Consider the following 12,692-nt stretch of genomic DNA (forward strand, 5'->3'; position numbering starts at 1 on the left):
ACCACGCAAATGCAGCAGTTGCTATTGATCCTGGCATCTGAGGGTTTAAACAGCCGGGATTGGAATTATCTCCGATCCAGGCCATTGCAAGCGGGTCTCAGCTGTATGAAACAACTATCACCCACCGTGTATGGTGCTGGCTCAGCTCCAGATTAGGGTAGTGCACATTCACTGTGCACGTACAGCAAATGTTGCTAAGGGGTTAAAACATGACATGAAAGCTGCCACTAGAGGGAGTGTGGGAGCTAACTGCATACAGATATACATTAACTTGAATGATAAGTCAGTATGCAGTAAGCTCCCATACTCCCTCTAGTTAGTGGTGACTGCAGCCAGCATATTCGTTGTTAAATCTCTCTAAACAAGGGATTGGGAGCTCAGTATCAGAATAACGAAGCTCAGACTGCTATAAAGATATATTGAGAAATTAATCAGATGTTAATTGGATATTAGATGATCATACAAAATCTGCTAAAATTAAATACCTTATTATATTGCAGTTCTGGCCTATCAGGCTTTCTGAATTCTAAGAAGTCAGTTAAAGGAATTTCACTGTAGATGGAGCTACATTAAATAAGATGTTCAGGAATTAAACGAAGAAATTCACCAAAAATAAAAGGGCGCATGCAAGGGAGCTCACTACAAAGTTGGTGTCAGCCCCTTCCCAATACACGTTGTACTGTATAACATTAAGCAATAGAAATTAGTAGTACTGTACCATGTGTTTCACAGCTTTAGCAAGCAGTTGTCTCCCAGCTGGCTTGTCAAAGTCAGCAATAATCCAGATGGTGACTGCATAAATTACATCCTCATCTGAAAATAACAAATTCCACAGTCTAAGCATTTCAGTGCTGGAATCATTTACACTACACAAATAAGAAATTATTATTTAACATGCTCAAAATAAAAATACGTTTACAAGCAAAAAAAGAAGTCAATTAACTGAGAATTGTAAATCGCAATAATCAAAGCAAAACATTTACAAGGTATTAAAATCACCACTACTGAGAAAATACACCCCGAAGGAATGATCCCATCCACAGCAACATTACATATTATTGAAGTTTACATATATCATTACTTTGAGCTTTCCAAACAATGAAGCCGTACCTAGGAAGTGGAAAACCATGAGTAAAAACGCTCCCTTGACAGTCTCCATTTTATACAAGTGTTACTGACAGCTTGGATTGTCTGGTTAATATTTGAGGCCTCTGCCTGCGTGGAATGAGATCACCCTGGGCTTGTACTAGTGATAAAACTCAGGAATAGAGCCATGATATAAAATAGTGTAAATAGCTGCATCTTGAGCATCTAATACTATGAGTTTGGTGGAGAGTAATATGCTTCCCTGACAGATTCAGATGTGAGCTACAAATTGCAGCTTACTAGACATGTATACTAATGTTTTTTTCCCCCCATAAATACTGTACGTCTAATATGGCCAACCCCCCCCCCCCCCCAAAACAAAAACACAACCTCATGTCATCAAAGTCCTGCCAATGTCACATGCACCACTTTGATGTTACTTGGAATTGTGTCAAAATTCATCACGTACCCCGGCCTAACCCTACATATACTAACGAAAACATATAATCCCGAGAAGTGTTTTCCCAGCCAGGTATCCCATGTTTCTGGGGAACAAACCTGGTTCCAAGGGGGCAGCGATAGCAATCGCAGTCACTTTTTTTTTTGTTCATTTAAATTAGTTTTATTGAACCGTAGTCACAAATAAGAAACAGTAATGTCTTAGGTATACAAGCCAAAGTTCCATTCACTTTGTTCCGCATTTTAATACTTCAGACAGTTCTGTAATGGATTGCACATATTTTGAATACAATAACTCTCAAATTGGTATATAATTTAAAAGTAACCATAATTACCAGCAAACACGGTCCTATATGCACCTGGAGGTATAAAACGTTTCACATGCAGTGCACTGGTACTGTACTAATGAGTGCGGTTATTTTGCAGATTCCATTCATCTTCCTGCCAGCATACTTCAGGAGTACTTGGTAATGGTAATCGTAGGAGTTTAAAAAACAAAAACAAAACTACTAATATTAAAACCCATCATGCTATTGGCAAATAAGGCCATATCATGTGCCAGAAGTTGTTGTTTGATTGTTGCCATCTTGGACAAGCAGTTGAAGGAGATATGCCCATTTGAAACATTCTGACGGGCATGGTATATGTTTGGGGATTCGTGCATTAATGCAGAGTTGTGTATGTCTGAGGGTTATGAAAGACAGATCTTTCAATAATAATCATAGGGTTACACAATTTAGGTTTGTCCACAGATTGTATTATTCCGCAGCTTTTTTTAATTTTTAATTTTTTAAGTAAAATAGGAAAAAGAGATTCAAACCGATGTCCTAAATGCCCGGGTCCAGGTGCAGACTGGTAACATCTCACATGGCGCCATCCCAAACTTTTCAAGTTCTGGAATGCAGTTTTAACCTGCCTATGTAACATTTTTGTCCTTCCCTGGACCCTAGGCTTTGCCTTTTTGCAGATATATCGCTTTTGAGTTTAATGGAAAGCCCATCTTTGACCATTCAAAGTAATTTATTTTTTGCCAGACTGTGGATAGCTAGATGGCTTTGCAGACAGCTGTGTAGGGCATCTGGATCAATTTTTGAAAAAAAATCTGTCAAAATCTCAATTTGTGACAACCCATAAGAAATGGCCATTAAAAGGCCTTGGCTGCGTCTAGTGACACCAATGCCCAGTCCGAACTTTGAACAAATCAGACAAATGCAATGGTTTGGACTCTAACGATGTCCGATGTGGACTTGCCCTGCATAAAGCTGGTTTGGTCTAGTTGCAACAAAGATATGATAGCAGTATTTAGTCTAGTGGCTAATACTATAGTCAGTGGCGGATCCTCATGTGGACAGTTCGGGCGTGCGGCCGCCCGGGGCACAGGGCTCCCAGGGGGCCCATGGCTGCCCAAACCGCACATCAGTTAAAAAAGAACTATCCAGCAGCTGGCTGACGCATTGTTTCGGTCGTTGGCCCCACCTGCTGTTGAAGGGGGGCATGTGCACGGGGAGTCAATAGCAGCCAGGGAACAGGGAGCGGGCGGGACAGCAAATCAGCTATTGAGAGTGGACTGTAAGAGAGAGTGATGGGCAGGTGCTGGAGTCTCTCTCCCTAACAGTCAGCTCCTCTGTGCTGCTGTGCACTGTCCCGCCTGTCTAAACCTCCAGCAGTTGCTTGATAACGGCAGGACTGCAAGTAGGAGGTGAAGGACCTGTGGTGACATCACAGTCACATGATCAAGGTCCTGGAGGCTGCACCCGAGCACAAGCACCGCAGAGGAAGAGGCTGTGGTAAGTGTGGTTTGTGTATAGTGAGCATAGTGTAAGTGTATACAGTGTGTGCTGTGTGTATAATGTCAGTCTATACGATATGTGCTGTGTGTATAATGTTAGTCTATACAATGTGTGTTGTATGTATAATGTCAGTCTATATAGTGTGTGCTGTGTGTATAGAGTTTATAGTGCGTGTAATGTAAGTCTATATAGTGTAAGTCTATATAGTGTAAGTGTGTGGGTGTATGTAGTGTGTGCTTTGAATATATAGTGTGTGCTGTTAGTGTGAATTGTATATAGGGTGTTTAGTTTCTAAATTTTTGTGTGTGAAATTGTTTCCCACCCATAGAGCCCTCAGATGCTCAGAACCCCCCTGGCAGTATAATCTCCCCTATAGAGTCCCCAGTAGTTATTATACTGCAAGGGGGAGGGTGTCTGACTGCTTAAAGGGTAACTAAACTTTTTTTTAAAAAAATTGACATCTCATAGTGACATGTCAAAAGTTCTGATCGGTGGGGGTTCGGGCACCCAACCAATTGCTAAAACAAAGTGGCAGAAGCGCTCAGGTGAGTGAGGAGCCACTTTCTTTCTGATCGTCTTTCCTCTGATAGCCGATCGAGCGGTGTACGGGCTCAATAGAAAGCCTATGAGTCTGTACACCACTCCGAGGAAAGACGATCAGAAATGAAGTGGAACAACGCTCGCCCGAGCACTCCTGCTGCTTTGTTTTAGTGATCGGTGGGGTCTCAATGCTCAGACCCCCATCGATCAAAACTTCCGACATATTACTATGATACGCCAAAAGATTTTTAAAAGTTTAGTTATCCCTTGGGGACTGAATTTATTGGTCTGAAATAATGTATGGGCCTGGGGTCTTAATTTGCTTAGGAGTTTGGTCTAGAGTATAAAACAATTTAGTGTGTTTAGTTTCTGAATTTTTGTGTTGCTATAGACGCTGAAAATGGCTGTAGAATCGAGGGGCAAAGATTTCTCATCAGGAAACACTGCAGTCATCAGGAGAAGTCGCCATAGCGGTCTGTGTTAGATGGAGAAGAAATGAGAAGACATCACTTGTGAGTCATTGAATTTATAGATCTGTCCCCTCCCCTGACATGTCCATTATAGGAAATCCTTGTATTCTATAAAAAGTATTTGTGTACCCAGGACTAATAGACAAATGCGTGTTACCATTCCCATTGTCAGGAGGGTGGGTCCCTACACAGTGTGATACTGACAGTCTCCAACCATTGCTGACAGTATGTAGGGACACAGCCCTTTGACGAGGAGAATCGTAACACCCATTTATCAATGCTCGCACAAAAAGGTGGTGTTTAATATAGACACGACATGGCATGGCGGTGGTGGAGAGGGGGGCCCAAGCTTGTGGAACAGCCCAGGGCCTATGGTCTACTTAATCCGCCACTGACTATAGTAAATATTTTGTAATTTACATTTACTAATGCAATCGGTCAATACGACCCACAATCAAGGTAGTCTTTGTCTGGCTTGTAGTGCTCCTTCTTGCAGGGCTGCAAGTCTTTATATCGATTATACACTTGAGGTGGACAATGGCCTGTGTTCCCTCGTCTAGTGTAATGTCACCCTCTAAGAGGTTGTGTTGTGCATCATTCAGGGATGAGAAAATGAATGTGTTTAAATAGGAGACAATTTATTGGCCCGATTTGAAAAACCCAGATTCATATAAATAAGAGTAAAATTGGGTAATTCTGTTCAAAATCTTTCTCTGTTGCTGTAATACATCTCCTGTTGCAGAATGTACTGTATGGTTTAAATTGCATTTGATAAAGAGGACTGTTTTACCAGGCCTTCTAATAATTTACTACATTTCTTCACTAACTAAAAGGCCGTTTAAGAAAAACTTGTTTGATGTTGGGATTTTCCCGGAGAACCAGTACATATAGTCTGCTGTTATGCAGTCAGGCTGATTTATGTGCCTCTGTTGGGTCTGAGATATATTGTCGTTCTAAATGTAAGTATAATCTGGCTAGTTCTGATACCTAACCTGCAGACTCTATTATGTAAGACATAGAGGACTGCAGGGACCCTCTGATGTATGCCTTAAGTGTGACCCACTGAAGTCTAACATTTTGGCCTCTTCATGCGCTAGAAGAAAGACCTCTAATTGTTCGAGGATTCTGTCTCCAGAGCCAATCAGGTTGAGCCTACAGAGGTACTGCCCATTGTGAACATCCCCAGCAGAGTGGTCGGAGATGCTTCTTGACATATATTGAATAGATTGAAGTTGTAAGTATAGGGAATCAGTTTGGTGCCTATGTCTCCTGTAATCTAGCCACTGGAGATCTGCCAAGGAGGTGCAAACCTGTGTTGGGGCAGGAGTATGTGTTCTGACAGTGGGTTGATAGAATATATCCAAAACAGTTTCAAGTATCATATTAAAATCACCCATACATATCATATTGGTGTGTGGATAGGCGGCTGCAAATGTTGCAGCCTGATGCAAGACGTGTTATGGCTGAAGGTGGGATATAAACACTGAGAATATTATATGGGGCACCATCAATAAAAGCATGGACAAAGGCATATTTACTCTGCATGTCGATCAGCTGACTCCTCACCCCCCAGCTTAAGTCTTTGTGTATTAGTAGGGATAGCCCCCTCGGATATAATGTATTGGCATGAGTGTAATGCCATGGTTTGTGTAGAAGAGCTGTCTGGGATAAGGGGAGTCTCCTGAAGACATACAATTTGTGGGCAAATACATTTGTTGTGTGACAGACGATTCCGAGGAGTGCCCATACCACTAGTATTCCTGTAGAGTTATTTTAGATCTGCCATCACGTGGACAGTAGATAGTCATATCCGAAAAATATATATGTCACATACTCTGACACTTTGCCTACCACATACATGTGAGTTAAGGACCCATTTAATTTAATATGGCTAGGGGAGTGGTGCCATTGCTAGTGTAACCTATATCAGTAGAAAGAAGGAAAATCTAAAGTAAAGAGAAAATTCAAATCAGAGCAACAACTGCTCATGCAGTCCTGAAGTAGCCCACCCTGGAGTACCACTTGGCCATGATCAGCGCTAGGCAAGTGGCGTTGAAGTGCCAGTCTGCTGCTTCCCTAGGAGTGGTGAATATCGCTCTCTTCCACCATTAACGATGCAGATAGCTTGATAAGCCATGGAATAGGGGATGTTGCAGTCCCCCAGGTGGCGTTTAACTTCAGTAAACGTGGCTCGCTGCTACTGGAGCTCCATAAAGAAGTCTGAGAAGGTGGAAACAGTAGCCTTTTCATGTCAGATGCCCTGCTTGCATCTAGCTAGCTAAAGGATCTTATCAATGTCTTTGCAACTTAAGCACCTTGGAGTAGTTGCCTTCTGCTCTTACTGGGAGTCCAATGATTCTAATGTTGTTGCGCCGAAGGCTATTTTCCAAGTCATCAGCTTTTTGCCACCACAATTTAGATTTGGTGTAAGATCTGCAATTGATCTAGGAATGTTGGCGGTTTGATCCTCTACGCGAGAGATACTCTGCTCAGCGTGCTGTTCACTATCTATGTTTGTAGATCTTGGCACAGGAAATCCACGTCAACTTTGACTTCCTCTCAGTAGCGTAGTTAGCGGGGGACCCGGGCGGTGGTGTGTCCTGGTTTCAACAGTATCTGCATCCTCAGGACGCAGATATAGTTGAAACCAATGCCAGAGCAGGGAGTGGATGGCTCCTTGCTCCAGCATTCAATGTGCAGTGCCAGCTCCAGCTGTGAGCGGCTCGATGCAGACAAGCGCATTGTAGTGACGTCATCACGCCTGTCTGCGCAGAACCACACACTGCACAGTGCGGAGGAGCAAAGGGATCACTGCGACTTATCGTGGGAATAAGGATAGGTACATATTTCATTATTAGGCACTATGGGGCATTATACTGGGTATGGGGGGGCACAATAGGAAAACATACAATGGGGGAAGGTATGTGGGTGTTCTACGGCACGTGGGCACAGCTATGGGGCGTTCCACTGCGCGTAGGAACAGCTATGGGGCGTTCCACTGCGCGTAGGAACAGCTATGGGGCGTTCCACTGCGCGTAGGAACAGCTATGGGGCGTTCCACTGCGCGTAGGAACAGCTATGGGGCGTTCCACTGCGCGTAGGAACAGCTATGGGGCGTTCCACTGCGCGTAGGAACAGCTATGGGGCGTTCCACTGCGCGTAGGAACAGCTATGGGGCGTTCCACTGCGCGTAGGAACAGCTATGGGGCGTTCCACTGCGCGTAGGAACAGCTATGGGGCGTTCCACTGCGCGTAGGAACAGCTATGGGGCGTTCCACTGCGCGTAGGAACAGCTATGAGGCGTTCCACTGCGCGTAGGAACAGCTATGGGGCGTTCCACTGCGCGTAGGAACAGCTATGGGGCGTTCCACTGCGCGTAGGAACAGCTATGGGGCGTACCACTGCGCGTAGGAACAGCTATGGGGCGTACCACTGCGCGTAGGAACAGCTATGGGGCGTACCACTGCGCGTAGGAACAGCTATGGGGCGTACCACTGCGCGTAGGAACAGCTATGGGGCGTACCACTGCGCGTAGGAACAGCTATGGGGCGTACCACTGCGCGTAGGAACAGCTATGGGGCGTACCACTGCGCGTAGGAACAGCTATGGGGCGTACCACTGCGCGTAGGAACAGCTATGGGGCGTACCACTGCGCGTAGGAACAGCTATGGGGCGTACCACTGCGCGTAGGAACAGCTATGGGGCGTTATACTGCGCGTAGGAACAGCTATAGGGGCGTTATACTGCGCGTAGGAACAGCTATAGGGGCGTTATACTGTGTAGGAACAGCTATAGGGGCGTTATACTGTGTAGGAACAGCTATGGGGCGTTATACTGTGTAGGAACAGCTATAGGGGCGTTATACTGTGTAGGAACAGCTATAGGGGCGTTATACTGTGTAGGAACAGCTATAGGGGCGTTATACTGTGTAGGAACAGCTATAGGGGCGTTATACTGTGTAGGAACAGCTATAGGGGCGTTATACTGTGTAGGAACAGCTATAGGGGCGTTATACTGTGTAGGAACAGCTATAGGGGCGTTATACTGTGTAGGAACAGCTATAGGGGCGTTATACTGTGTAGGAACAGCTATAGGGGCGTTATACTGTGTAGGAACAGCTATAGGGGCGTTATACTGTGTAGGAACAGCTATAGGGGCGTTATACTGTGTAGGAACAGCTATAGGGGCGTTATACTGTGTAGGAACAGCTATAGGGGCGTTATACTGTGTAGGAACAGCTATAGGGGCGTTATACTGTGTAGGAACAGCTATAGGGGCGTTATACTGTGTAGGAACAGCTATAGGGGCGTTATACTGTGTAGGAACAGCTATAGGGGCGTTATTCTGTGTAGGAACAGCTATAGGGGCGTTATTCTGTGTAGGAACAGCTATAGGGGCGTTATACTGTGTAGGAACAGCTATAGGGGCGTTATACTGTGTAGGAACAGCTATAGGGGCGTTATACTGTGTAGGAACAGCTATAGGGGCGTTATACTGTGTAGGAACAGCTATAGGGGCGTTATACTGTGTAGGAACAGCTATAGGGGCGTTATACTGTGTAGGAACAGCTATAGGGGCGTTATACTGTGTAGGAACAGCTATAGGGGCGTTATACTGTGTAGGAACAGCTATAGGGGCGTTATACTGTGTAGGAACAGCTATAGGGGCGTTATACTGTGTAGGAACAGCTATAGGGGCGTTATACTGTGTAGGAACAGCTATAGGGGCGTTATACTGTGTAGGAACAGCTATAGGGGCGTTATACTGTGTAGGAACAGCTATAGGGGCGTTATACTGTGTAGGAACAGCTAAATGGGCGTTATACTGTGGGGAGGGCAGCTATGGGGGCATTATTCTGTGTGGGGAGGCACTATAGGAGCATTATACTGTGTGGGTCAGTTATAAGGACATTATACTTTGTGGGGGACACTAAGAGGTCATTAGGCTATGTGGGGGCACTAAGGGGGTCATTATAGTATGTGGGGACAGCTATAGGAGCATTATTCTGTATGGGGGCAGCTATAGGGACATTATACTATGTGGAGCATACTAAAGGTTCATTATACTGTGTGGGGGGCCCACTGGTTTGGGGCCCACTCAGATGTGTTTCACCCCCCTGTGCTAAACCCATAGCTACGCCTCTGCTTCCTCTATTTGCATGGTCAGGGAGTGTAAGGGTACACTACCGTTCAAAAGTTTGGGGTCACCCAGACAATTTTGTGTTTTCCATGAAAACTCACACTTCTATTTATCAAATGAGTTGCAAAATGACTAGAAAATATAGTCAAGACATTGACAAGGTTAGAAATAATGATTTTTATTTTAAATAATAATTTTCTCCTTCAAACTTTGCTTTCGTCAAAGAATGCTCCATTTGCAGCAATTACAGCATTGCAGACCTTTGGCATTGTAGCTGTTAATTTGCTGAGGAAATCGGGAGAAATTTCAACCCATGCTTCCAGAAGCCCCTCCCACAAGTTGGATTGGCTTGATGGGCACTTCTTGCGTACCATACGGTCAAGCTGCTCCCACAACAGCTCTATAGGGTTGAGATCTGGTGACTGCGCTGGCCACTCCATAATTACAGATAGAATACCAGCTGCCTGCTTCTTCCCTAAATAGTTCTTGCATAATTTGGAGGTGTGCTTTGGGTCATTGTCATGTTGTAGGATGAAATTGGCTCCAATCAAGTGCTGTCCACAGGGTATGGCATGGCATTGCAAAATGGAGTGATAGCCTTCCTTATTCAAAATCCATTTTACCTTGTACAAATCTCCCACTTTACCAGCACCAAAGCAACCCCAGACCATCACATTACCTCCACCATGCTTGACAGATGGCGTCAGGCACTCTTCCAGCATCTTTTCAGTTGTTCTGCGTCCCACAAATGTTCTTCTGTGTGATCCAAACACCTCAAACTTCGATTTGTCTGTCCATAACACTTTTTTCCAATCTTCCTCTGTCCAATGTCTGTGTGCTTTTGCCCATATTAATCTTTTCCTTTTATTAGCCAGTCTCAGATATGGCTTTTTCTTTGCCACTCTGCCCTGAAGGCCAACATCCCGGAGTCGCCTCTTCACTGTAGACGTTGACACTGGCGTTTTGCGGGTACTGGTTAATGAAGCTGCCAGTTGATGACCTGTGAGGCGTCTATTTCTCAAACTAGAGACTCTAATGTACTTGTCTTGTTGCTCAGTTACGCAGTGGGGCCTCCCACTTCTCTTTCTACTCTGGTTAGAGCCTGTGTGTGCTGTCCTCTGTAGGGAGTAGTACACACCGTTGTAGGAAATCTTCAGTTTCTTGGCAATTTCTCGCATGGAATAGCCTTCATTTCTAAGAACAAGAAAAGACTGTCGAGTTTCACATGAAAGCTCTCTTTTTCTAGCCATTTTGAGAGTTTAATCGAACCCACAAAAGTAATGCTCCAGATTCTCAACTAGCTCAAAGGAAGGTCAGTTTTATAGCTCGTCTAAACAGCAAAACTGTTTATAGCGGTGCTAACATAATTGCACAAGGGTTTTCAAGTGTTTTCTAATCATCCATTAGCCTTCCTACATAGTTAGCAAACACAATGTACCATTAGAACACTGGAGTGATGGTTGCTGGAAATGGGCCTCTATACACCTATGTAGATATTGCATTAAAAACCAGACGTTTGCAGCTAGAATAGTCATTTAGCACATTAACAATGTATACAGTGTATTTATGATTAATTTAATGTGATCTTCATTGAAAAAAACTGTGCTTTTCTTTCAAAAATAAGGAAATTTCTAAGTGACCCTAAACTTTTGAACGGTAGTGTATGTGCACACGATAACTGCATTTACATCTGACATTACGGAGCAGTTTTCAGGAGAAAACAGCTCCGTAATTTCAAAGGTAATTGCATGTAATCGCGTTTTGCGAGGCGTCAATTATGTCCGTAATTTGGAGATGTTCTTCATTGGAATCAATGAAAAACGTCTCAAATTACGTCTCAAGAAGTGTCCTGCACTTCTTTTGACGAGCCGTCTTTTTTACGCGTCGTTCGACAGCGACGCGTAAATGACAGGTCGTCGGCACAGTACGTCGGCAAACCCATTCAAATGAATGGGCAGATGTTTGCCGACGTATTGGAGCCGTATTTTCAGATGTAAATCGAGGCATAAGACGCCTCATTGCGTTGTGGCTGAGGAGTACGAGTCATCTAGTCAGGCTCTGTTCTAGAAAACTCACGCTCTTTAGATGCAATAGATCTTCAGTCGTGGTACAGAACCTTGGTTTCAGAAGATGTAAATCACTCTTAATTTAACCTTGGCAGGGTATCTTCCCCCTAATCGGTCTACTGTGGGACAGGTGAGTTGACCCCTGGTCAGATAAAGAGGGTCTGGACCTCTTTCTACAAATAGTCAAAAGTCTGCCAGTGTGTCGCAGACTATGTACAATGCAATAGCTTGTCTTTTAGAGGAGCTGGGTCTATATAAGTGATTGTAGCTCTGCGTGTGATACTTCAGCCAGTAGGATGCCATCCAGTGAACCATGCTGTTTAGTCACAAAGGATCCACCCAGGAACCACCGCCATGGTATGTGCATCAGGAGGATGTTGGGTAGGACTTTGGTAGCGTGTTGTAGCCAGTAGGTCGTCTGGGTCACAAGCACTAGCAGCAAACCAGGTAATATGTGGCACATGTCTCTTCGAACGCCGCTCTGTATTGCGCAGGCCCCCGGTGGAGTCATCTGTTGCATGGCAAAATTCTGATGGAACGTCGCAGTGAGAGTCTGTATGCAGTCTGTATGCTAGCCCAAATGAGGAAAAATGTAGCCCTCAGAGGTTGTAAGGAGGTCAATGTGAGAAATATTGCTAATTTGCTAAAATGCACAGGATTTGTCCCAGATGAGCGGCCTCTCCATGGAGCTCTCTCCGTCACATCGTCATGTTGGTAGCTGAACACTCCCCTAGAGCTGTTACTTTTTTCACTAAGAATGGCAAACTGATTTTAGCCTGCTCAAAGATGCCTGGTGTGAAGGCAGACAAAATAGCCAACAAGGACAGGAATGACTAGTCCAAAGAAAGCAAATAATAATTTAAAAAAATTAAGTAACGTTTGCATTGGCAGCCACTAAATGGTGTCTTGGCTAAAATGTTGACTTCCAAAAAAATTGCTTGCAGGGGAGAGACTTTTTTTTAATTACATCTTTATTTATTAAATTTTTTAAAAAAAATAAACAATTCCATATCATATATAAACCTAGCATGTCTACATATTCATTAACTTATCTTCCCCAATCTCCCTGAAACCCCTTATGTTCCATTTCCCTCCTAGGCAAACAGGGGAGAAAATAAAAAAAAAAGACAGAACATAAGAGA

The 12,692-nt window shown here is 44.2% G+C and overlaps 1 protein-coding gene across 1 annotated transcript in view; it reads right to left on the reverse strand.

The window, feature by feature from the left end:
- The window catches only part of UGGT2 (UDP-glucose glycoprotein glucosyltransferase 2), a 382,432-nt gene that overhangs the window by 223,370 nt on the left and 146,370 nt on the right, over positions 1-12,692 (reverse strand). The window contains exon 20 of the mRNA XM_075852393.1: positions 719-813. Within this exon, the coding sequence (XP_075708508.1) occupies positions 719-813 (95 nt within the window). The remainder of the gene's footprint in view (positions 1-718; positions 814-12,692) is intronic.

Source organism: Rhinoderma darwinii, chromosome 2 (assembly GCF_050947455.1).
Source record: "Rhinoderma darwinii isolate aRhiDar2 chromosome 2, aRhiDar2.hap1, whole genome shotgun sequence".
NCBI lineage: Eukaryota > Metazoa > Chordata > Amphibia > Anura > Rhinodermatidae > Rhinoderma > Rhinoderma darwinii.